Below are 24,915 nucleotides of genomic sequence, written 5' to 3' on the forward strand. Positions count from 1 at the left end.
TTATTTAAATTATAGATTTTTGGTGTTGATGCGGCCAATAAAATATTTAAATAGAAAATTTGTGGTGTGTGTATTTAGTACACCCGTGAAAATGCTCATTGCCCACCAACTTTATTTAAATTTGCAATATCCCTCGGTCTTTTTTTAATATTTTTAAAAATATATTTAATTGAGAGATGCACTAATAGCACTTCACATGTTTCTTATTTTATCACACCACTTTTCTATGTATGCAAACTTTGTCAAAAGGGAAATTTGAGGGGTGTTCTTTTTAGTTTTAAATAAATTTTTAGATATTAGAAATGTATTAAAAAAAAGAAGTTCAAGTTTCCGAGGAAGGATAAAATACAAAATTCAATAGTGCGAGCTTGAGTATAGTGGAGATTCGAATCTCCATCTATATTGCTGTACTAAAAAAGAAGTTAAGTGCGGAAAAAAAACTTATTCTTTCGAAAGAAAATAAAAAATGAAAAATGTCATTAAACAAATAACCTCACTTAATTATGACAATATCTACCGTATGTTTTTTTTTTCCTTTTTTAGGTGTCACATTTGTTAAATATAATTAATGAGTTGAATATCTTCTTTCAATGTAATGTTAATAAGATAAATCAATCATAAATCATATTCACGACCAAGATGTTTAGACAAGTCTCTCAAACATCTAACGGACACGCTTGTTTTTTAGTTCTACAATGGTGGATACTTTGAATCTCAAACCTTTAAGAATGTAAGTTATTGTTCGACAATTTGAGTTAGACTTATAATAGTTAAAAGTCATGAGATACGTTTCATGCCATTGAAATTGTAAGCTCAACACTAGCATGTAACCGTCATTCCAAATCTCTTAATCATATTTAATGCAAAAAGTCGAATTTTTCTAACTAGATGTGGTCAACATGAGCTTAGCTAAAAAGTTGGCATGTTTCTCTGATAAAAAAAGGTTTTGAGTTCAAATCTCCCCACCTATTTATTGTACTAAAAAAAACTAAACAAATGTGTAATTAGATTAACCAGCAAATATAAAGTCGAGTTCTCCTAGTTAGATAGCAGTGACACAATGAGGATCAACCATCGATATATATTTCATCAAACCTTTGGTAAATGATATCTAAAATGTTGCCAACTTGAGTATGTACAAAAAAAATCTTGTGTTTGAATTCTAACCCCCATGTTTTTTAACAAGAAAAAGAAAAAGAAAAATAAAAGATGTAATATGTCATGAGCAAACACTAAAATGAAATTTGATGTAAGATCGAAGAATCAAAGAATAAAAATTGTGATGAGGGTTTGAAGAACCAATCAAGTGTTAAACCTAAATAAGAACATGCTAAGATTTGGGTTTTCTTTTTCTTTTTTGAGGTACAAAAATTTGATATTTGGGTACGGAATCTCCTGGGCATTTTGTTTTGCCCCCGAAAACGCTAAATTTCGGCCTTAAAGCTTCCCTCTCCCTCTTTCTCTCTCTCTCTTATATATACACATTCGCTCAAAGATTTCCCAAAATAACGAATTTCTGTAGACGGGATCTTCAATTCTGATTTTTCCCGGCACTTTTTCTCAGTTTCTCTCTTCCCTTCTGCGATAGCGACGGGGGAATCAGAGAAAAACAGCGAAAACTTGCTCTTATGGGTCGGCCTCCGAGCAATGGAGGCCCTGCCTTCCGCTTCACTGCTGCCGAGGTGTTTTCCTCCGCTTCTTTGTTTCTTCTTCTTCTTCTTCTTCTTCTTCTTCTTCGTCTTTGTTTCTCTCTTTTCTTATTGTAAATGGTGCTTCTGTGATGCATGTGCGATGTTCGAGTTCGAATTTTTCTGGGTTTGACTCAATTTCATTATCTGTTGGCTTGATTGATTTTTTTGGCACTGTGGTTACTGATTCTTATGCTTGTTTTCTTTGTTTTCTTGCATTGCTCTTCCTTGGCGGATTTTAATCGGTTTCTTTTGAACTGATTAGTTGCTTTGTTATCTTCTTACATATTTCCGTGTCTTATTCCACTTGTAATTTCTCTTGCGTGTGTTCCCCCTTTGAATTACGGCGCGCCGCCCCCAATTATTACTTCTGTTACTGGATTCCTTTAATTGCATAGAGTCAATTCTGTGGTTAGCGTAGGTATCTGCATTTTGCAGAGAGCGGGCCTGTGGGGCCTGGCAGATAACGACTATTTGGAAGAAGAATGCTATTATCGATCACCTTGACCATTTTTGCTATGGGGTGACGGGGAATTTGAAGTTGCTGGGATTGAACTTTCAGAGCACAGCTTTTGATAAAGATTTGTTCCAGACCCCAATGAAATGATCTAAATTTTACTGCAAATTGTGTTGACTCCTCTTTATCAACAGAACAGTTCGAATTCTTTTGGCCTTTTGCAATTAAATCTGCAAGAAGTTTATTTTGCTGCTGCATGTATTCTATTTTACAAGGAAGCACATTATTGATAAGGAATTGAAATGATTTTAATCAAATGGAGTTTGTTTTCTTTAAGGCTACTATTGTAATTGTTTCTGGCCTTAATAATCATATGGGTTAGACTTTCTTGAAGCTGCGGGTGATGTAACATTCAGTTATTATTTTTATTAAGGTTGCGGAGATGGAAGCTATATTGCAAGGACACAATAATACAATGCCAGCTCGGGAAGTTCTTGTTGCCCTTGCTGAGAAGTTCAGGTGGGCATTTCAGGAGTAGCCTAATGGGGCTTTTATAGAATTTGAATTGTCCTTTTTGTGTGCGTGTGTGTGTGTGTGTTTTTTTTTGAAAGGCAGGATCGAATTTTGAAAAGAATATTCTTTTTATGTTGTTGTAGTGAATCAATAGAACGGAAAGGGAAGATTGCTGTGCAAATGAAGCAAGTATGGTGGTTCTGTTCTGTACTAGTACTAGACCTTGATATAGTGTGTAGTGGTATTTTGCTAATTATTATGATTGTTATTTCGTAGGTTTGGAATTGGTTCCAAAATAGACGTTATGCTATCAGAGCAAAGTCAACCAAGGCTCCTGGAAAGTTAGCAGTTTCTCCAATTGTCCAAATTGAGTCAACTCCCGTGAGAAATGTGCCACAATCCATAGTTGTTCCTGCTCCTGCACCAGTAGGTATTAAAGAAAACATTGTTATGTTTTATAAGTTTAAAACATTTCATTTTCTTATCCTGTTTTTTCTTCTTTATTATCTGTTTGGTGTCAGCTTCTTTTTTACAAAATTTTACTCTAGTAGTAGAATGGTATTCATGTTAAAGCCTGTGTCTGGGTTTCCATCGTGAAGATTTTTGAAACTTTTCCTCTTTTGACAAAGCTGTGGGGAGGTATATGTGAAATCTTGGGAGCTTTTATAGCCTTTGCCTTTGTATGGGGAGGGAGGGAGGGGGGTAGTTTTGAACTAATCTTCATTATAGGCTAGCAATTAGGTGTTTATTGTGAGTATTCTTTTTTTAATCTACTTTCTCATTTTTGGAACAGATTGTTCATGGCATATGCTTTAGGCAGCAAGTTATGGTGGTTTTGGAAAACCTTATTCCACTATTCTTGTTGTTAATTTCTCCATGATATTTTGTCGTTTCTTTTTTCCTATAAATCTTGGGTTGGCTATTTTGTTTCCTATGCCCAATAATTTGTAGCATGATATGGTGTGAAAAGCTAAGAAGCATGGACACTATAGTTTGGATAGCATGCCTGTTTTCAATGTGTATCGAATCATACATGAACATGTGCTGAACACTCATTGAGCATTTGTTTATTTATTCGTTTTGAAAAAGGGAAACAACAAACTCTTTTTAAGCATATAAGTAGACAGGCGTTGTTGATTTTAGATTTACTTTTCTATAATATATTAACTCATAGAAACATGTTAAGTTTGTTTTCAGTTTTATTTATTTATTTATTTATATTTTTTTAATATTTTGATATAAGACGTTTGTATCACTAAAACTAAAAAAACAATAGCTAAGTACTCAAACCACGTACTTTATTGATGTCAACATCGTAATTTTTTTAAACCAACATCTGTGCCAAATTCCAGGCTCTGTGAAGGGTGCTCCGGACAATCCATTATCGGAGTTTGAAGCTAAATCTGCTAGGGATGGTGCATGGTTAGTATAGCTTGTCTTCAAATATAGTAATAGTGGTGTGAAATGTGAATTAGCCGGTCTTCATGCTTTAGGATGATAAACTTCTTCATCATAGGTGTAGATGAGCAATTGGAATTTCGTACATACACGTGAATACACCTGATACAAGAAATTAACAATATATTCTTTTTAACTGTTCATATGTTCAGGTATGACGTTGCTACCTTCTTATCCCATAAATCTGTGGAAAGTGGTGACCCGGTAATTTGCACTCATTCCCTTCCCTTGCACGCAAATCATTATTTAAGGAAGCATTATGTTCCCTTTCTTCCCCCTTCAATCTATTTGTTGCTCTCTTTTTCACACTTTAGTTATTTGAGCTTTTATCATAAAAATGAACATGTAATTATTAAGCCAATTAGTTCTTGAATAGCCACTTCCACTTTCTCCATTTTTAGGAAAACATTGTAAGAAGTGGTCATACTCCAAGTAAAAAAAATTTCCTGTCTCATATCCTGATGCTTGGGCATAATGTCAGAGGCCTTTGGATCCAATAGTGTGGTCACAAATTCAAAAGCTTTTGGATTACATTTCTCAATGTTACCAACTTCTCTTAGTCTTTTTATGTTGTTTGGTAAGGTATTGATCCTGGTTTCAAACTCAATAACCTGAAATTAGAATTATTGGGATTCTGGGTGTTACGAAGAATGAATTGTAACATTTACATTGTCTATTTTGACTTATGACAGTTAGAATTACCCTGTATTTGTCTTCCCCCAAACCTTTTCTCCCTCCCTATTTTCGGAGGTTTTATTGACTATGCAGAAGTATTTAAGGTTAAGCAACAACACCTTATCTGACTGATATTTTGGCCATTCTCAAATTGGTTCAAGATCTTATTTGATTGCAATTCAAAATTGTGGCTCTCATTTAGAAAAGAAATCCTTGTTTTGATTTGCATGCTTTTGTCTGTCTCCCCGTATTACCTAAAAATTGTTGTTTGTCAGGAAGTATTAGTTAGATTTGCTGGTTTTGGATCGGAGGAAGATGAGTGGGTTAATATCCGAAGGAACATTAGACCTCGTTCTCTTCCTTGTGAATCATCAGAATGTGTGGCAGTTCTTCCAGGCGATCTCATCTTATGCTTTCAGGTAAAAGTAAAACCTGGGCTTTGCATCTCCTTCGTGGAGCAATCAATTCAGTTTATCTCTTTACCTGATCTATATGTTCGACATATAATTCATGACTACCTTGTAAAACCACTCCCCTCCAAGAGGGCATGAAACGGTCTATGACATTCTCACTGAAAAATTTAACAACACATTCTACAAGTTGTTATAGAATAACATCTTTTATTAGAAATTATTGGGAACTATTTCTGATCTTCAAAACTTTCAGGAGGGTAAAGAGCAAGCACTTTACTTTGATGCCCACGTGCTCGATACACAGAGAAGAAGACATGATGTACGAGGTTGTCGCTGCAGATTTTTGGTCCGTTATGATCATGATCAATCTGAGGTGTGTGAAGTTCTCAAGTTTTGTTGGGTTCTTTTGGTTGTTTGTATCCGCACTCCTAGCCCCATCATCCAACCTGGGGGCAGGGGGATTGATACAATGAACACAAACATCAATATAATCATTGGTTTTTTGGGCTGACATTGTCTGTTTTGCATTGCATTAGAAATGAATCTCCCTTTGTTTAGTATTATATTGTTTTCATTCTTGTTAATTTCACACGAACTGAAGACTTCAGCTTTGAAGTGGGGAGAATTTGGGAATTTAGAGTGTTGTTAATGGCTCTGCTGCTGTGAGTTCTGTTTCCAGTTCAAATGAAAATAATCCTCCTCTCTTTCTTTGGAGTTGTAGGGACCAGGCTCGTAGTTGGTTTTCTTCAGGTTGATAGGTTCAATGGTTGCTTAGTAATAAGTGGGAATTTTGTTATTTCATGCTTAAATATAAACAAAACAAACAGTTAAATTTAAAGTTCTATCTCATATCCTTAAGGATAGAATTATAATTCAGATGTCGGTTAGATTTCTGCTGGGAGTGGAGAATAATAGTTACAGATGAATAACCTTTCGTAATAGGTAGAAATTCCAGAAAAGTTATGATGTGCTTAATACCAACAAACTTGGAGGAACCTTCCAATATCATCAGGCCAAATATATTTGTTATCTTTTATGTTGGAGTATATGACAATACACAAGCTCTCATAGTATCTCTTTTAGGTATGTAAATGATGATATTTTTTTATTTTTTTTATTTTTTTATTTTTGGATAAGAAACTGGGATAAATTTCATTATCAAAAGAAGCTCATACAAAAAGGGAATGAGCTTAATCCCATATGGCCACCGGTTACGAAAAAGAGATGTCAGTAGGCAGTGATATGTACAAAGGTATAGTTACAAAATCTTTAGACAAATGATGATAGCTAAGTTTTTTTTTTCCTCTGATTTTTGTTAATTGATCGATCGCAAATTAATCTTCTCGTGTAGAATTTAACTGTGTATTTGATTTGTTTAACTTCCTCTGCTAAACAATTTCCCCATTTTGCAAACAGAACACATTGTGATATTAACATAAACGTTTGATTTAATCAGGCATGGAGCTTTGTTTGGGATTTTACAATTGACTTGGTTTGCTCTAAATAAATGTTAGGAAATTGTCCAGTTGAGAAAGATTTGCCGTCGGCCTGAGACTGATTATAGGCTGCAACAGCTTCATGCTGTAAATGAAGCGGCATCCATGGAGCCCCCAAAGTCTGGCATGGATTCTGTACTGCTCAGCGGTCCAAGGCTAAATTTTGAGGGAACACAAAAGCCACTCGGCAAGGATGCAACCATGGTTGCACCAAATGCAAATTTGAATGTAAACGTCCAAGCCCAAACTATTACTCAGGAAGTAAGGAATATCGAAACTAGCAGCACTCCAATCTCATTCAACTCTGGTAATCCCGCAGGTAGCTCTGCTTTCTTGAGTGGTATCGCGACGACCTCTGTTTCTGGTGGGTTGGGAGACAATGTGTCTGATGGGAAGTTACTTAGTTGATTATGGAAAAGAATTTCTTCATCAGTCTAATTTTAACTGAACTTATCAATTTAAAATTTTGACTGACTCGTTTTCTTAGGATGAGTAAATACCCAGCGAAGTCTGTTTTTTACCCCCATGTTTCAAAGTTATAGGTTCCCATCCACTAGCTCTGAATGCTGAATGTTCTCGACGGATGAAAAATGCAGAAGTTGCGCTTCGAGTGTAGTATCGAACAGGTCAGAGGCATTATCTCTCTCGTTTCTTTACTTTTTCTTCTCTGCTTAGCCAAACATGGCTCTACACTTACCATGCAGACTGATGATATAGTTTACTGATTAGTTTTCCCATAGAGCTTTACTAACGAGTAATGATATTGTTAGAGTTAGAATAGAATTCTGTACAAGTTGTTGAATGCCATGTGAAAACTGGAATTGTTTGTGTTCTTTTTGCTGAAGAGTGGTCAACTTAATGCATTACATGAAACTTTTGACATGCCTACACATATACACATTATTGGTTGTAGACTTGTAGTTCTCTTGTTTCTTTTTTCTCCTCCTTTCTTTGATGCCCTTTTAGGATGCCGGACGAGGAATGAGGTATTGATGGCTTGTTTGGTAACATTCTCGTTTCTTGTTTCTCGTTTTCAATTTTCTTAAAAAATCTAAGTATTTTTCAACTAACTTTGTTTTTTGTTTCTCATTTTTTGGGAATATTCTCACAATTGTATAGATTTTTGGAAACAACAAAAACTAGTTTCTCCTTTCTTGTTCCCATTTCCAATTTGTTCCAAAATATAAATAAAAAGATTGTTTTATCGTACTTGAATTCTTAGAGGTTGGAACCACGCAATACATTAAAAATAAAAAATAGGAATATTATCAGACGAGTTCTGAGAGACTGAGGATGTTTAATTTATAATTCTGAGTGGATATAGGGAGAGAGAATTCATCACCATCTCTGAAAATTAGAATAAAGGAGGAAGAACAAAAGTTCATTTCTGCCGTTATTTTTGAGGAAGGAAGAAACTGGCCTATTCAGGATCTTGCTCCTAGAGTAGCAATGAGAAAACTAGGACGGTAAAGGTATGTTTGAGAGTGAATTTGAAATAAGTGTTTTTACTAAGCGTTTTTAGTAACAAGTCACTTTGATATTTTGTTGGCCAACCATTTTGGCTAAAACTACTCTCAAGAAAACACTTTAAGGTGTTCTTTTAAAATTCTCTTTTCCATTTAAAAGTGCTTTTATGATAATTCCAAGCATGACAATATCGAGCGGGTTACAAGAAGGGGAGAAACTCTATCCAACGGAGTTACAAAATAAGTCTAAGTCTCTAAGTCTCCAATGAAAAGAATAGTCGAAAAACCAAAATGATGTAAGAGGGAGAACATTAAAATCATGATGTAATAAGTAAGACTATATCATAAAAAAAATGTTCCAAAAATGCATCTAAAGATTCTTATTTTCTTTCTCAAATGTTGTTTTTCATCCGGAAAAGAGAAAAAAAAGGATAAAAAGATAATATTGAGTGGGTGTGCATACACGATTAACGTATTAATTCCATTTGTATATATTTTATTATTTTGAGTTTGAATCTCCACTTCAATTGTTGCATTAGAAAGCAGCTCTTTTTAATTTAATTTTGAAAATTTTCGTCGTTTAGGGTTTTTGCACAATAAATTGCACAATAAATCTTATTTTTGTTTTTCCAACTCTTTTACTTATTAACTTATTTTATTTATGGTCCTCAAACTTTTGAATATTCTCTCCAGTCTTTTAACATAGCATAAAAAACCATTTCAGAATCTACTGTTACAATTTTTATATGTTGCCTACGCAAATATTTAAAACCTCTCAAATAATGGGTTTAAGAATGGATTTAGATTTTGGTTCAACTATTAACAGAAAATTAAAAACAATAATTAAAATAGGATTTTTATACAAAGCAAAGTGCCTTAAATAAAATATTTGAAATTTGAGAGACCAAAATAAATTTGTTGGTAATATTTATATTACAAAACAATGTTGGTATAATTTTTCAAGTCCATTCTTTTTTTTTAATTCGATTTTTTCCCCTCAAATCAAGCCTTAACCATCACTATACCTTAGATAATCAAGAATATATTATATTTATACTAGTAACATTTTCAATGTCTCAATTTTATTTTATTTTTAACAACGAACAATTTCAAGTTGGATAAGTACTACAACTCAAATTATATAGAGTGAGTAGATTTATGACTTTAACGCATCGATCTCATCAAGTTGAAACATAAAATAGTACTAACTCAACTAATAAAATGTATTTTTGTCGGTCATATATCAACACTTTACATTAATAAATTTTAACATTATATGATGGTAAAAACTTGATTTTTGAAATTTAATCTAAACAAATAAACTCAAATTAAAAAAGAAATTGAGTAAGAAGGTTAAAATACTATTTTAGTCAATGTACTTTCAGTATTTGTTCATATTGGTTCCTTTACTTTCAAAAACATTTGTTGGATCGCTATATATTTTTTTTGTTCATTTTAGTTCTTGCACAATCAAAATGTTTGTTTTGGTATTTGAATATTCAAATTTTAACATGACACTGTATTTAATATATTTATTGAAATGTAATAATAACTTTCTATTAAATTCTTAAAAAAAAACCTTTATATTAAATGATTTTAGTTATGTATAGAATTTACTAAATTTAAAAATTTAAAAGATGAAAATAACGACACGCTAGAAATTTATTTCAACTGAAAACTACTTTCAAACCCCAAAAAAAAAAAAAAAAGAAAAAACGGTTAAGGGTTTTGAGTTGGTTTCGCTTCCGGTGGGAAACTCTGATAAACCCATTTGCATTGCTCCATCCATTTTCACTGCGCGGATGGAAATACAGACACGTCCACCACTCTCCAAATCTCATTCCCTCTCCCCAACCCCCATTTTTCGAATCCTCCGATTCAATTTCCTCTTCACCCCAACAAAATGCGAGCTCTACTGCGATGTCGCACCTCTGAATTCGAGCACGGATCGCCTTTTCTTGCTGGCTTTTGGTTTAGAACCATCGTCACCAGTTGCAGAGCCGTGGTTTTGCCCCGCTTCGGCGGTCCGGAGGTGCTCCAGCTCCGTCCCGACGTTGACGTCCCCAATCTCAAGCCTAATGAGGTTCTCGTCCGTGCTCGTGCTGTTTCCATCAACCCGCTTGATACCAGAGTCAGATTACCTTCTTTTGTGTCTCTTCCGGTTTTGGTTTTGCTTTGTCTGTGATTGCCTGAGCTTGGAAACGAATGTTTCCAAGAAAATTGAAATGGGTGTTGCTAGATTTCACCGTTCTTGGTAATTTATAGCATATGACTTGAGGGGGACTGTTTTTTACTTTTTCTTTATTCGGTCGGTTTTTACTGCGTTTGCTTGGAATTTTGAGTGGCTATTTGGTACTGAAACTAAATGAAATCATAACTTTTGGGGTCTTAATGTTTCCCAGATGCGATCAGGTTATGGTCGCTCAATATTTGAACCACTTCTACCGGTCATTTTGGGCCGTGATATCAGTGGTGAAGTTGCGGCTGTTGGTTCTTCAGTTCGTTCAGTAAGTGTTGGAGAAGAAGTTTTTGGTGCTCTGCATCCAACTGCTGTGAGGGGTACTTACGCTGATTATGCAATACTTTCAGACGATGAATTAAGTGCTAAACCAGTGTCATTTACACATGTGGTAATCATTGAAGTGCCTCCTTGTGATTTCTCTTGAATATTCATTTACTGTTTCTGTTTGGTCCTCTTGGTGTTGTGTATTTAATTTTTCTAATCCATGGTCTAACGTTCTTTCTTGTTTAGCCTAATCTATTTATTCATCCTGCAAACTTTTGTGTGGCTGTAAGTTTCTACGTGGTTATGCTGTGTTTCTTCATTAGCTTTTATTTGGGGAAATTCAGATGTAATTCTCACTCAAGACTTGAAAGTTTTTGTACCAATCAAAGTGGAGGAAAATGTTAGGAACATTATTGCGGGCATATTAGTAATTAACTTGAGAGTTTGTTAGAGTGGATTTAGTTATATGTAGAGTTAGTAGAGTTAGTTAGGGAGTTCGAGATTAGGAAAATTTTGAGTAATGAATAGTGGGAGTCGCATGCCTTTGTATGTTTTCCCAATCTGTTAGGAACACACATAGCATGTCTCCATAATTTTTCCTTTCAAATTCTGGTTCCAATTAACTTTTATTTGGAGCGACAAATCTTTGCCAATTGAGAGTCCTTTTTCTGAATCTTTGGCTTGCAAGAATATCTCATCTCCCCTTTTTTGTAATGTCATTTTTTGACAATGAAAGCATCGTTTCTTAAAAAAAAAACACTTATTTTTCTTTTGGCGGAGGTGAACCTTTCTGGTGGTATCTGGAGGTTTTTTATTCACTTATTGATATTGAGCATAGTATCATGAAGCTTTTCTGCAATCCTCGTCATCAAGACTTTTAAGCCTTTGTTGGTTGACACCCATTGGACTTAGGTACATTATTCTGCCTAAATTATGCAACCTACCATCTAAATCTCTAAGACCATTCATAGAAATTTTATTTCGCTCAAAAGGTGTTCTAGTGCATTAGACTTGTATCAAATGCCATGTGAATTTCCAGAAACATGTGAACTGTATAGCTGACCCAATAATTGAAGTTTCATAAGAAAAGTAGAGCAGGCTGCCATGAGACAAATAGAAGATCTACTTCCTAGTGAAATTTGGTTTAGAACTATCATATGTCTAAGGTTCAATATTGAAATAATTTTAGAGGTTTTCCTTGACTTTGTCCTTGTTAACAAGCAATCTGTCCTATTTGTAGAGAATATAAACTCTCTAATGAAATAAGCTTGTCTAACTAAAAAACAAGACTAGTAAACTTCTTACCTAACAATCTAACTATTACTGCAACCAATTAACAAGCTAATCCAACAAACAACAGACTTAAACAAAAAATTACACGGTTATCTTTATTCTACGACTGTCATTTTCAGGTATAATCAAGGAGAGAAAGGTCATTTCTTTTTGAAAGCATTAGGGGGAATGAAGGGGTTGAGGTGTCAAGCATTTACTGTCCCTTGGATTATTTGTGATAAGGTTTATTGAACGACAAAATCTCCTTCCCAAATTGACTGAGAATATTACAGCAATTGGAGAAAAAATTAATCACTTGTTAACCTACTTCTTAACAAGTATTTCAACTAAAAATTGACTTCAAATTCTAACATTCATCGGGACAGGGTTATTGTTAAGAGAGACGCCACTGCATATAAGTAATCGTTAAATATCCTTATTAAGTGAAATAAATTGGTGTTAGATTGTTGGTTGGTTAGATTTTTGATGTGTCATGTAAACCTGGTAGTACTCTCATTCTACAACTAGATTATATTTAGTTAATCGGTTTTTCATTTCACATAGCTTTTTATCCTTATACTTCAATGAGAGAGAATTCATTCATGAAAGATAGGACAAGCAGTCCTACCTAATAAAAAAAGAATATACCCTGCCATTTTACTTCATTTTGCAATTTTTTTGTTCTATCAGGAGGCAAGTGCCATTCCTTTTGCTGCACTGACTGCATGGCGGGCTCTAAAAAGTACTGCTAGAATCACCCAGGGGTATGTTTACTTTGTTCTATTAGTTTCTGCGTTTTGTTCCAACTGAATATATTAATCATCATATAATATCTATGATAATTGTATTTCATTTTTGGGATCTAGTCAAAATCTTTGCTTTTTCTTAGTGCTCTCTTTCAAATTTGTTTTGTAATTACATTTTTCTCAAATTTATGCCGACCGGGAAGCCTTTTTGTAATCCTCTTGGCTTGATGGGGATAGCTCATCTCCATCCTTTTGTACCTCTTTTGATAATGAAATGTTCAGTTTCTTATAAAGAGAAGAAAAAAAAAGATAATTGTATTTCGTTTTTGAATTACACTTTCTGTGATTTCACTGTTCTGTATTGAAAATATATTAAATAATCTTATTTGTAGTTTGTATTCTTTTGATAGGATTCTTTTTGGTGATTTTCCTTAAAATCTAATCTTCTTTTGTGGCAGGCATAGGGTATTAGTAATTGGTGGTGGAGGAGCCGTAGGTTCTGCTGCAGTTCAGATTTCAGTTGCTTCAGGCTGCCACGTCACAACTACTTGTGGAAGTCAAAGTATAGATAAATTACTTGCAGCAGGTGCTGAGCAAGCAGTTGACTATACTACCGAGGTGATGGTTCATACAGTAGCCAGTCTGTTCGTCACCATATTTATTTACTATCTTGCCAATGTTATTGGATTGCATGGATGGTTTGCATTTGGAAGCTGGGAGCTTGAATAATTTTCTTTTTTGGCTCGACATGAATATTTATAGGACATTGAATTGGTAATAAAGGGGAAATTTGATGCTGTTTTGGATACCATTGGTGCGCCAGATACTGAACGAATTGGCATCAGTCTTTTGAAGAGAGGTGGACACTATATGACACTTCAGGTATAGAGCTAACCAATCTTTCTCGAAGTAATTGAAGTGCTCTTCACATTCATGCTTTTAATTCCCATTTTTTCAGGGTGAGGCTGCATCATTCACTGATAAATATGGGCTACTTTTCGGGCTCCCTATAGCTACAAGTGTATTGGCGAAGAAACAGATACAGTATAGATACTCTCATGGAATCGGTAATAATCAAAATTTGTGTACTTCACTTACATTTTCAACATTGTGTTCCCTCCTGCTTGAAATTTTCCCTATCAATTTATATGTGAATAAGGATGGTCAGAATGCATTAATATTTTAAAGGACCTCAGTCTCCTAGTTTCTTGTGCTTAAGCTTGCCTTTTTTTTCTCCTCTTTTTAATTGTATTCTTGAGCTTAAGTTGTTATAAGAGCAAGTTTCTTAGCCCTTTCAGAAGTTGAACAGTCCTATTGTTGCCAATGAAATCCATATTGGACGTGCATTATGAATACTAGGACAAAACCTATGATATTGCCTTAGATGTACATATTCCCTTCACCATTTGTTTTGGAGGACTAATACTTCTCATTTTGCTTAACCCATGCCTTGAAGGTTACCAATAATACTATTGCTATGTTTCTCAATTCAGTTCTAGAAAGTTTGTTTTGAAAGCATATATATGGAGTTAAACCTTGTCATACTTATTAATACAAGATTACGATCGCCCAATCTAATTCTGCCCTTTAAAAGAAAGAAAGAAAATATTTATTCATCGGATATGAATTCATAAAAAGAAAATATTTATTCATCGGATATGAATTCATCTTTCCTTGGCTCAGAGTTAAGAGAAGTAGAATATATTTTAATAGGCCTCCAATTCATCAACCTTAAAATTGGAAGGGGAAGAGGAGGCAAATATGGCATGAGTAGAGTAAGGGCTGGAGAGAATCTCGTAATATGGAACTACCAATAATTGTGAGGAAGTATAATAGAAGGGAAAGAGGGGGGAGAACTTTCTGGTAGAGTTGATTAGTAGGAGATGTTGGGACTTGGGAGCTTGCGCAGGTGAATCTCCCCAAATATGTAACCTCTGTCGATAGTAATTTCCACTTTGATCTCGATCATGTTCTCAAGTTCACAATTCCGGTCCCTTTATCGAGCCAACCTTTTATCATTACAACATACATATAATATCCTAGATGAACTTTTATTCATTCTTCTGGAAACTGAATTTGCCTGTTTGATCTCGATCATGTTCTCAAATCTCAAGTTCACAATTCCAGTCCCTTTATCGGGCCAACCTTTTATCATTACAACATACATATAATATCCTAGATGAACTTTATTCACTCTTCTGGAAACTGAATTTGTCTGTTTGATCTCGATCATGTTCTCAAATCTCAAGTTCACAATTCCAGTCCCTTTATCGGGCCAACCTTTTATCATTACAACATACATATAATATCCTAGATGAACTTGTATTCACTCTCTGGAAACTGTATTTGTCTGTTTGATCTTGATCAAGTTCTCAAATCTCAAGTTCACAATTCCAGTCCCTTATCGGGCCAACCCTTTATCATTACAACATACATATAATATCCTAGATGAACTTTTATTCACTCTTCTGGAAACTGAATTTGTCTGTTTGATCTCGATCAAGTTCTCAAATCTCTAGTTCACAATTCCAGTCCCTTTATCGGGCCAACCTTTTATCATAACAACATACATATAATATCCTAGATGAACTTTTATTCTCTCTTCTGGAAACTGAAATTTGTCTGTTCATGCACATTTTTCCACAGAAAATATAATGTTCTAGATTATCTTAATCAGTGACATCGATTGTTTCAAGGTGAATCACGACATCAGTGTGGCTCTTACAGTATGTATAAGCACATATCAATCAACTTCATGCAGCTGTTGTTTAATTGTTGTTTCTGTTGTTCCTACTATTGTTTTTAGAGTATTGGTGGACATACATGAGGGCGGATTCTGAAGGTTTACATGAGATCAGGAAGCTATGTGAAGCTGGAAAGCTGAAAATACCAGTCGAGAAAACATTTCCCATCTCACAAGTGAGAGAAGCCCACAACGCGAAGGATAAGAACCTCATTCCTGGTAAAGTGGTGCTAGAGCTGGATTCCCTTTGATATAATTCATGTATGCTTAATATGCTGACTCACATGCATTGAATCCTGTAAATAGTTTCCTCAGCCGTTATCATTGATATCGCTTCGGAACTTTACAGGATGTGAAAGTTCTATACGTAGTAGATTTAGTTTGCAAGCTGTAAAAGTTTGAGAATGCATCCCTGTAGTCGATTTAACCGCTAAGTCTATAGATTTTGCCAGATTAGAAGTGGGAAAAGTTAGAAAAGAGATTCAATTTGGCCTGCTGTTAGAGACACTATAGTGTTTCTTAATGATGAATAAGAAATTTCATTTCTACTTCTCCTACGGCTGCAATTGCTCCATAATCATGGTTCTTCCATTACATCATTAGACATGATGGTAGTACTGAACTACAATGGAATGTTAGAGAAAATGTAGTGTAGACTGTGGATCTATGGTATAAAACATATGTGGAAGTTTCTTGGCCCCTCTGATCTTAAAGGTTCAATCAAGATGTTTGGTTGCAGATAGGATTAAGAAATCGAGTCTAGTTTGCTAATTCTAGTGGTGGGTTTTCTCTGGTCTCTTTCATTCTTTTCTCGATGAAAGCTTGGTTCTTCGTGAAAAGAAAAGAACAAAACAAAGTCGAGTCTAGTTTGCTAATTCTAGATATTATATTTATAAACAGCAAGGAATTCTGTTGGAGGGGAAGTGGATAATGGGGTGGAGTTGTTTGAAGAAATTGAAGGATAGAGGGGGCCAAGAGGGTCTGTTTTGTTATGATCTTCCATTAAGGTCCATCAAATTCAATGGTTAAACATCGGTTTCAACGAAATCCAAACAAACCCTCCTGCTACAAAAATGGATAAATAATAAAAACAAGGTTAAAATACTATTTTGGTCCACATGCTTTTAGTTTTTGTTCATTTTGATCCCTCTATTTTAAGTTGTTCATTTTGGTCCCTCTATTTCTAACTTTAGTCCATTTTATCATCCGTACTTTCACAATGATAAGTGATCGTTTTGGTCCATTCATTTTACTTTTTATCTCTGTTTTTTCCGATCACAATTCTTGAAATGTAGTCATAATTTTAAATTAAAGAGTTTTTGTTATGTATAGGATTTATGTTAAAATTTTCTGGATTAAAATGGTTAATTTTTAAAAGTATAGGGACCAAATTAAAATGACAGGGACTAAAATGAATTAATGCTGATAGTACAAGGATTAAAATAGTATTTAAACCTAAATAATTAGGCTTGCTTTTTGTTTCTTATTCATCGTTTTTAATTTAATTTTTGAGAAACAAGAGCATTTGGTTCCTATTTTCAATTTTTCGTTTCTAAGAAATGTTTTCAACATTTATTTGGAAACAACAAAATAAAATTCTGTTTCTTTTTTTTTTTCCAAAAAATAGATAAAAATATTGTTTTATTGTTTTTTACCTATCAAATAAATAATAAATATAACATAAAAATTGTGAATGTTTAATTTGGAATATTAATTTTCATATAAACTTTTACCTTTTTTAATTTAAAATGTCAGAGAAGAAAGGTTATCAAGCATGTTTCTCCAAATGCAATTATGTTTTTCCTAGTTCTATACGATTTATATAAACTTTTTTTTTTTAAAAATGAAAAACAAGAAATAAATAATTGTTAAATACTTAAATTTCTCAATAAAACTAGAAACAAGAAATGATAACGTTATCCCTCATTATCACATTTGCAAATCATTTTTTTACTCATAGATCGTTAATATAACATTTTTACATAATTAATAAAGTATATCATCAATAAACCATTTATGTCATAAAGTATATGATTCATATATCCATCATTGAATAAAATATGTCATTGATACTTCACAAATATAGTATATCACTTTTTTTTTGTTTAGAAAGTTATAGGGGCTATTACATTTGTGAAGTATTTTATCATGTGATTAAATTTCCTATTATTTAGGTCAAATTTACTCTTATTGAAAAAGTAAAAAAAAAAAAAATAGAGAGCAATTAGGCTAGTTTTTGTTTTTCTGGTTGGTGTATCTGCCAAAAAAATCCACAATGTAACACATATTTTTTCATTAATATTTAGATTTATGAGAGTCATCATAAAGTAGAGAGATTAGAAAAGTTTCATCTTTGTCTCCTTTATGTCTCTATCTCACTCCACATGGATATTGAGTTCCTTTTTTTTTTTTCATTTTTTGTTAATAAAAATCATTCATTGCTTCATAATTTATTTTCTTATCCTTTTATTATCAAGACAAAATTTGTATTTAAAAAATGAAATGAAAGGTGAAATCTAGATAAATTATATTCTCTAGTCGAAGCTGAATGATAACGGTTTTCACTTTTACAAACTTTCGCCTTTATCTTTTAAATATACTTTCTTATAATATCTATTTTTCTATTATGAAGGCTAAAGATGTTTTCCAAAATACAAATCCAGTAAAATATACCAAATGACATGTCTATTAACTATTTAATACCGCATGAAAGACAGATGATAAAAAAATATACAATTTAAATTAATTGAGTGAATTGAATATATACATGATAGATAGACAACATGATTCTTAACTTTAAAGTATAAATACTAAAAAAATATAACAAAAATTAAAGTATTACGAGGGCTAGCTAAGAAAATATTTAACCTAATGAAGGAATTCTATTTATAGAAAATTTATGAACTTTTGTTTATGGTCTTATTAAAAGTGTCTAATCTCTTGAAACATTAATGATTAGAAGCATACTTTTTTTTTATTTAATTTATTTTGTTATGTATTAGAATATTTGTCCAAGATAATAAGAATAATTATAATAAATACAGCTCACAAAACAACATGACAGAATCTAGACCCATCAAACAAAAACTCAAAAGGCAGGAATTAGGGGTCCATTACCCTTTTTTTTTTTTTAAGGTTAAAAAATGGGGCTTTTTAAAAAGGCACTAATTGCATTTTGGCATTAAATTAATGGGTGTCTTAATGTTAAGTGCTTTTTATGGTGATTTTGTCAGCATCTGTTGTGGGCAGTTGTATTGTATTATGTTGGTCAAAACAAGACCAAACTGTCCCTTGACCCTCTCTCTCTCTCTCTCTCATAATTTTCTCTATCATTATTATTTTCTTTCTAAAAAGAAAATAAAAAATAAAAAATGATTTTGTGACCTATGAAATTGGGCCAGCTTGGCCCATCATTAATTTATGTTGAATTTGAAAGTGTATGATATGATGATGTGAGTTGGAAGTTGGAACTCCCTCACTTTGCCTACAAAATAGGGCAATGAATCCCCAAATATTTGATGCTTATGGTGAGGTAGTTGAACAATTTTATGGTGCCTTGCTTCAAAAGATTCTAGAGTTTTATGTTTGATTTGAAATAAAAATGTTTGGTTGTTTACTGATCTAACGCTGTCTTTTACTGATCATGTATAAAAAGAAATTTTTAAAAAGCTAAACAATTGTAGTTGACAAGTGAGCATTTAAATACTGTTAAAAATAGAGGATCAAGATAACTAGTTTCAACAATTCTTTGTTCTTTACATTTCTTCCTAGCTGCTTGGCTTGCAGGAGGTATCTCGTTCACCGTTTTAAACTTTCAACTTAAATGGTTTTAATTTCAACCAATCTGTAGTTGATAGTTAAGGTCGTGTAATTTATATATAGGCTAATATTATTAAGTGTGTTAATCTTGGTATGGAAGTTATGCATGAAAGTAATGCTCACAGCTTCCCTCTACACCTAACTGTGGTTGAAGTTCCATCTATCAATGGATAAGACTTCGAGTTTAGTGTATACGAGTTCTTGAAAGTAAATGAGCAATAACCAATTCCTTATTTTCTCAAGAGGATTGGTAGTGTTCATTTATATTATTGGTTTACCAAAATTAATAAATACCATATATCTATGTTGGTTATGTTGTATTGATAAGAATGATTATCATTTTTTTAAAATAAGATGTAGAAATATCGGTTTCTTATAGTTTTAGATTTTGTTTCATTTTTCAAAGAAGTGTTTCTATTTTCTCTTTGTATAAAAAATTGATGGAAATTAGGTTTTTACTTGGTAGGAATGTAGAAAATGAGTGTTGTTCCCTCTATTGATCATGATGATTATTCTTAACTTAGTGGGTCTCGTCCTAAATTGAAGTTTAATTTTCTTTTTTAGGAGAATCAATTTCTTTGATCTTTTAAATATGATTTTCATTTTCATTCTTATTAGGTAAATATGATATTAATAGAATTCATTGTAAAAATAAATTGTGTTATGTGTCAAACGATTGATATCTCTTGATTTATACCTATACTATTATTGAGGCTATAATTTATCGACCCCTAAATGATAGACGAGCTAACAAATTTGATGAAGAGGGTTACTAAAATACATTTAAAAGTAAATTTTTTTTATTACCCACCTCATTTTATTTAGTTAGCATACACATCGTGGAATTCGTTACCATATCATGTCAATTCATCATTTATAAATTTAATTAATATATCATGTCAACATTTAACCAACAGCGTAGCTTCAAAATAAAAACTTTAGAGATATAAATAAAATTTTATATTAAATAGATATATCAAAATTTAGGGAATAAATTTTTAACAACCAAGTTAAATTCAACCACAAGTCTCATCAAAGGTTTAAAATTTGAATTAACAATACTATTTATTTTATTATTATTGTTATTATTTTGTTTAAATACTACTTTCTTCCCATATTATTGAATTTGGTTCATTTTGATAATTGTATTTTCAAAACGTTCCTTTTGGTTACTGTACTTTCAATTAATTATGTTCATTTTAGTTCTTGTATTTTCAAAACAATTGTTTCGATTCATATACTTTGTAAAGTACATAACAAAACTCATCTAATACAAAATTATGGATATATTTCAAGAAATTTAGCAAGTGCAGCATCATGTTAAAATTATAATCGAAAAAAATGAGATAATCATGAAAATAGATGAATCAAAATAGTTTCTTTTTAAAATTAAGACATACATAGACCAAAACGAACCAAAATGAAAAGTACATAAAATGAAATAATATTATTTTTCTTTTCCAAATTTTGGTTTTGCACATCTAAGATTCATGTCCTTCAATTCAATGATTGAATTAGAGTTCCAATAATCCAATTAAATAAGTAAATGAAAAAAAAAAGAGGGAACTATTATTTATATATTATTTAGATAGAGAGAGGAAAGTTGATATGGTGTGAGTGGTCGCAGAGGATCATAGCTCCGGCCATCGTTTTTCTCTCCCACGCGCGCTTCTCCATATAATGCGCCAACGAGGCGACGCCTTATGGTTTCTCACCACTCTCTCCCCTTGCGCGTGACTTCCAACATCTTTCTATTTTTTCTTTCGTTAAATATATGTTTTAATCTATAATTTTTTAATTTTTTTAATTTAATTTGTTAATTAAATATTAAAAACCACGACATATGATATTAAAAATAGTAATAACTCAATGAATTAAAATACTTATTTCTGATTAAAAGATCATGAATATTAATTTTATATATTATATTAAAATAAATAGTGATTTCTACAAGTTTGTCTATGATTAGTACTAATATTTTAATGGATTTTTTTCTTAATATTGTTGTAAATGAAACTTATTTTTAAAAATATAGTTGTTTAATCAAAAAAATTGTAGATTTTGAACTTATTTTAAAAATATTATAGTTTTAAAAAACTGAAGGTGGATCGTCTCTTCAGGGGCCACGTAAATTTTTTTTAACAGAGACGACTATCCGATCGGTTCATTTCTGGAAAAAAAATATAATTTGTTATATTATATATTATTTAGTAGTTTTAATGTAAAAAAAACTTCTTAGTGGTGTAGTGGTGTAGTGCGACCCTAACCAACTACACCACTCAGAAGTTTTTTACATTAAAACTACTAAATAATATATAATATAACAAATTATATATATATATATTTTTCAGAAATGAACCGACGTTCAAATTTTTAAAAAAATTTACATGGCGCCTGCGTGGCGCCATGTCTGAATGGTCGTCTCTTGTGGAGTTTTTTAAAACTACAATATTTTTAAAATATATTTCAAAATCTACAATATTGTTAATATTTTTAATTAAACAACTATATTTTTAAAATAAGATTCATTTACAACAATATTAAAAAAAAACCCCTAATTCATCCCCTCATTTTCTACTGATTCATTAAATATAATAGACATATAAGTTTAGTATCCACACTAATTTTAACATTCACCCAGCAACATAAATCAAGAAATGAAAATTACACAAATTTAAATACAAAATTAAACGGGAGTAAAAAGGTATCCAAACTCAACACGCAATCTAGAAATCCAACTAGAAAATATTTAAGGTATAATTTAAGCTTAATTCAATTAATTAAGACATATATCGGGTATCAAAAGATCGAAAATTCAAATCTCGAAATCAACGTTTTAAACTTATTGAGAAAAAAAAAGAAAACAAAAAAAAATCATTCTATCTCGTTGGAGGGGAATGTTAAAGTACAACTTAAAATTAATATTTACCAACAAAATATTTTAACTACAAAGGTGAAGGGAACAAATCAAAAGAAAAACAATTAACTTAAAAAAAAAAAAGAAATCAAATATGCTTTCACCAATTGTTTTTGTTTTGCCTCCTTAAAAACAGTTTCCAAGAAATAATAAAACAATGTGCGATGATGATCACGCGCTCCAAGGCGCGCGTGGACAAAGAGGAAACCTCAGTCATCATTGTAATGCAGCGCACACGACCGTCACGTGTGGGTTCGAGCTGCTTCTCTGTTTCACCTCGTCCGTGTCAGCCCCCCATGTGATCCCACTCCCGAAATTGCCCTCCAAATTTATTTTAATTACGAATATGTCCCCTTGTCGTTTTGCCCGAAAACGACCACTGAAAAAAGGGGTGTCTAAAGTAAGGGATAGAGCGAGAAAAGGACGCCCACGTCTGCAATTTTTGATATTTCCAATACTTTTTTTTTTCTTTTTTGCTTTTTAATTAATTAAGTATTTATTTATTTATTTTCCCCTTCTTCTATATATCTCTATGATCTGGCCACGTGTACTTCATGTGACCGAAGATTGTGATCTTGAGTAATTTGTAAGCTTGTTTTTGTAGTTTCCCGTTTTTTTTTTTAATTTGTAAATGGGAAAGATGAAAATATTTTAAAGAAAAAATATTTAAATTTTCAATTTAATCAAATTTCATCTTAAAACTTAAATATGTATGGCAATCTTTAACTTAAATACATGTTGTAATTTTAGTTTTCGTTAGAAGAATTATTAGGAAAAGTTTTCTTTTTTGCGGTCAATAAATTATATACATATTTTGGTACAAAATTCATAAGATTTTAGAGAAAATTAATATTAGAATTGATTCTTTTTGTTAAAATTATAAATTTTTACTGAATTATTAAAAATTGATTTAGTGTGCCAAACTTAATTTTATTGAAATTGGTGAGTTTTTTAAAAGTTTTTATGATGCCCGAATAGAGTAGTGGAGTAAATGGATGAACCGATACCACATCTAAATGAAAGGGATCCTGAGATCATGATTAAGAAAGACTCATTTTCTGTTGTTCAATCATAAGAACTCCAAAATTTAACGTGTTTGGCTGAGAGCAACTTAGGTCGGGTGACCTCATAGTTGATTTACTAGGAAACATGTAAGTGAAGAAAAAACACTTATAAGTATCTCATATAAAGATGGTAGTGCAACCAGAAAATGTCGAGGTAATTAAGTGTCGAATCTAGATTTCAAAGCTCGAGGCTGGAGTATTACATTTTTACTTTATTTTTTGAGTACAACATGCAGAGTGGGGGATCGAACTTACAACCTCATGGTTGGAGGTATATGCCAATTATCGTTGAACTATACTCGTTTTGACACATTTTTACTTTATTTTTCCTTCCGGAGTAAGTGAATTTGAAGAAATTTGATATAGGATAAAAATTACTATGCCTATTCAAGTGTTTTAGGGTGGAACTTGATATAGCTTGTCAAGTTTATGAGTGAAAATTAAGTTTTTTCCCAAATTAGAAAGTAATATCCTCACATAATATTTCTTGTCATTTTCCTAGTAAGAAAATAAGAAACAAAAAAAAAAAAAAAAGTGGAATGAAAGCCATATCTTTACTTTCTTTTATTAACTATTCAAAGGAGCAATCTCCATCACTTTTTATCTGTTCAACAAAATCCATACCTTTACTTTATGACTCTTATTCTCTCTTTCTATCCCTTCAAAAATCAAAATTTTTTAAGCTGTTCATATTATATTGAAAAAAAAAATCTCTCTCTCCTTCAAAATAATATTGAAAAAATAATTAATTTTGATGCACATGTTTAGTTTAGTACTTAAATTGAAAAATGAATAAGTTTTTAAAAACTATGACTTAGTTTGATAATGACTTCATTTTTAATTTTTAGTTTTTAAGAATTATGCTTGCTTCAACTGGATTGTTTTAATAATGTTTATCACATCCCTTCAAAATACATTTGAACAAGTTTTTTTTTTTTATTTTAAGTTTTCAAAATTTAGCATAGATTTTTAAAATGTTTTGAAAAAAGTAGATAGCAAAATAAATAAATAAAATTCATGGGTGAAAGTAGGTTTAGAAGCTTAATTTTCAAAATAGAAAACCAAAAATAAAATGGTCATGGGATGAAACCTGATTTTTTTAGTTTTAAATTTTACTTTAATTTTGAAAATGTTTTTAAAAAGTAGATAATAAAATAAAGAAGGATTAAAGGTAAGTGTGTTCATGGGTTGAGCTGAGTCGGGTTGGAGGTGTTTTTGGGACCAACTCGAATTTTCGGGTTGGGAATTTGTGGAAACCATCGGGTTGTAAAACGATGGCCAACCCAAATCCAACCCAACCCAATAAATTCGGGTTGGGTTGTCGGGTTCTTTTTTTTAATTGATTAATTAATTTACTTTTGTTTTGTTTATAACATTGACCAAAAAAATATAGAAAAATCAAAATCTTAAGCACAAATTCAAATCCTAATTGAAACCAACATGTAAATCCTAATTTAATACAAATGTTAAAATTTTACATTATCCAAAGTTTATCTAAAGTCCAAATCCAAATTGAAACCAACAAAGCCCTAATTCAACAATATTAAAAGATTACACTTTATTATAGGTAGAGATGGGGGAGAGGAGATGAAATTGAAAATGTTAGAAGAGAGGGAATCGAATATTAAAATGGAGAGGATTGAATTGAAACCTAAAATAATGATTGAGATTTAATGAAATGG

At 32.0% G+C, this 24,915-nt stretch overlaps 2 protein-coding genes across 5 annotated transcripts; both read left to right on the top strand.

Annotated features, from left to right (window-relative positions):
* The first annotated feature begins 1,348 nt into the window (after positions 1-1,348).
* Positions 1,349-7,582, top strand: SHH2 (DNA-BINDING TRANSCRIPTION FACTOR 2). 2 transcript variants are annotated; one of them, XM_022287099.2, is made up of 10 exons: positions 1,349-1,682; positions 2,579-2,664; positions 2,802-2,847; positions 2,935-3,088; positions 4,011-4,080; positions 4,269-4,320; positions 5,067-5,210; positions 5,458-5,577; positions 6,719-6,928; positions 7,020-7,582. In XM_022287099.2, the coding sequence occupies exons 1-10, from the start codon at positions 1,629-1,631 to the stop codon at positions 7,035-7,037; spliced, it is 954 nt and encodes a 317-aa protein (XP_022142791.1). In that variant the 5' UTR covers positions 1,349-1,628; the 3' UTR covers positions 7,038-7,582. The 2 variants fall into 2 exon arrangements, with proteins under 2 accessions (XP_022142791.1, XP_022142790.1); XM_022287098.2 differs by having other exon boundaries at positions 1,350-1,682; positions 6,719-7,582.
* LOC111012829 (GroES-like zinc-binding alcohol dehydrogenase family protein) lies at positions 7,187-15,985 on the top strand. Of its 3 annotated transcripts, none has more exons than XM_088118650.1 (7): positions 7,187-7,326; positions 10,569-10,796; positions 12,635-12,708; positions 13,149-13,308; positions 13,453-13,572; positions 13,649-13,757; positions 15,497-15,985. In XM_088118650.1, exons 1-7 carry the CDS (start codon positions 7,291-7,293, stop codon positions 15,682-15,684), a joined length of 915 nt encoding a protein of 304 aa, XP_087974776.1. In that variant the 5' UTR covers positions 7,187-7,290; the 3' UTR covers positions 15,685-15,985. The 3 variants fall into 3 exon arrangements, with proteins under 3 accessions (XP_087974776.1, XP_087974775.1, XP_022142792.2); XM_088118649.1 differs by lacking the exons at positions 7,187-7,326; positions 15,497-15,985 and adding exons at positions 9,919-10,297; positions 15,337-15,368; XM_022287100.2 differs by lacking the exon at positions 7,187-7,326 and adding an exon at positions 9,922-10,297.
* The last annotated feature ends 8,930 nt before the right edge of the window (positions 15,986-24,915 follow it).

The sequence above is a fragment of the Momordica charantia genome (genome assembly GCF_013281855.1).
Source record: "Momordica charantia cultivar OHB3-1 chromosome 10 unlocalized genomic scaffold, Mcharantia_2.0 BLBB01000010.1, whole genome shotgun sequence".
NCBI lineage: Eukaryota > Viridiplantae > Streptophyta > Magnoliopsida > Cucurbitales > Cucurbitaceae > Momordica > Momordica charantia.

Bases quoted from the DNA above. Each gene is read 5' to 3' on its own strand.
- SHH2 (XM_022287098.2), top strand. From the start codon at position 1,629: ATGGGTCGGCCTCCGAGCAATGGAGGCCCTGCCTTCCGCTTCACTGCT. The intron at 1,683-2,578 runs GTGTTTTCCTCC...ATTTTTATTAAG, and splicing joins TCCGCTTCACTGCTGCCGAG to GTTGCGGAGATGGAAGCTAT. The intron at 2,665-2,801 runs GTGGGCATTTCA...ATGTTGTTGTAG, and splicing joins GCCCTTGCTGAGAAGTTCAG to TGAATCAATAGAACGGAAAG.
- LOC111012829 (XM_022287100.2), top strand. From the start codon at position 10,070: ATGCGAGCTCTACTGCGATGTCGCACCTCTGAATTCGAGCACGGATCG. The intron at 10,797-12,634 runs GTAATCATTGAA...TTGTTCTATCAG, and splicing joins CAGTGTCATTTACACATGTG to GAGGCAAGTGCCATTCCTTT. The intron at 13,309-13,452 runs GTGATGGTTCAT...GAATATTTATAG, and splicing joins CAGTTGACTATACTACCGAG to GACATTGAATTGGTAATAAA.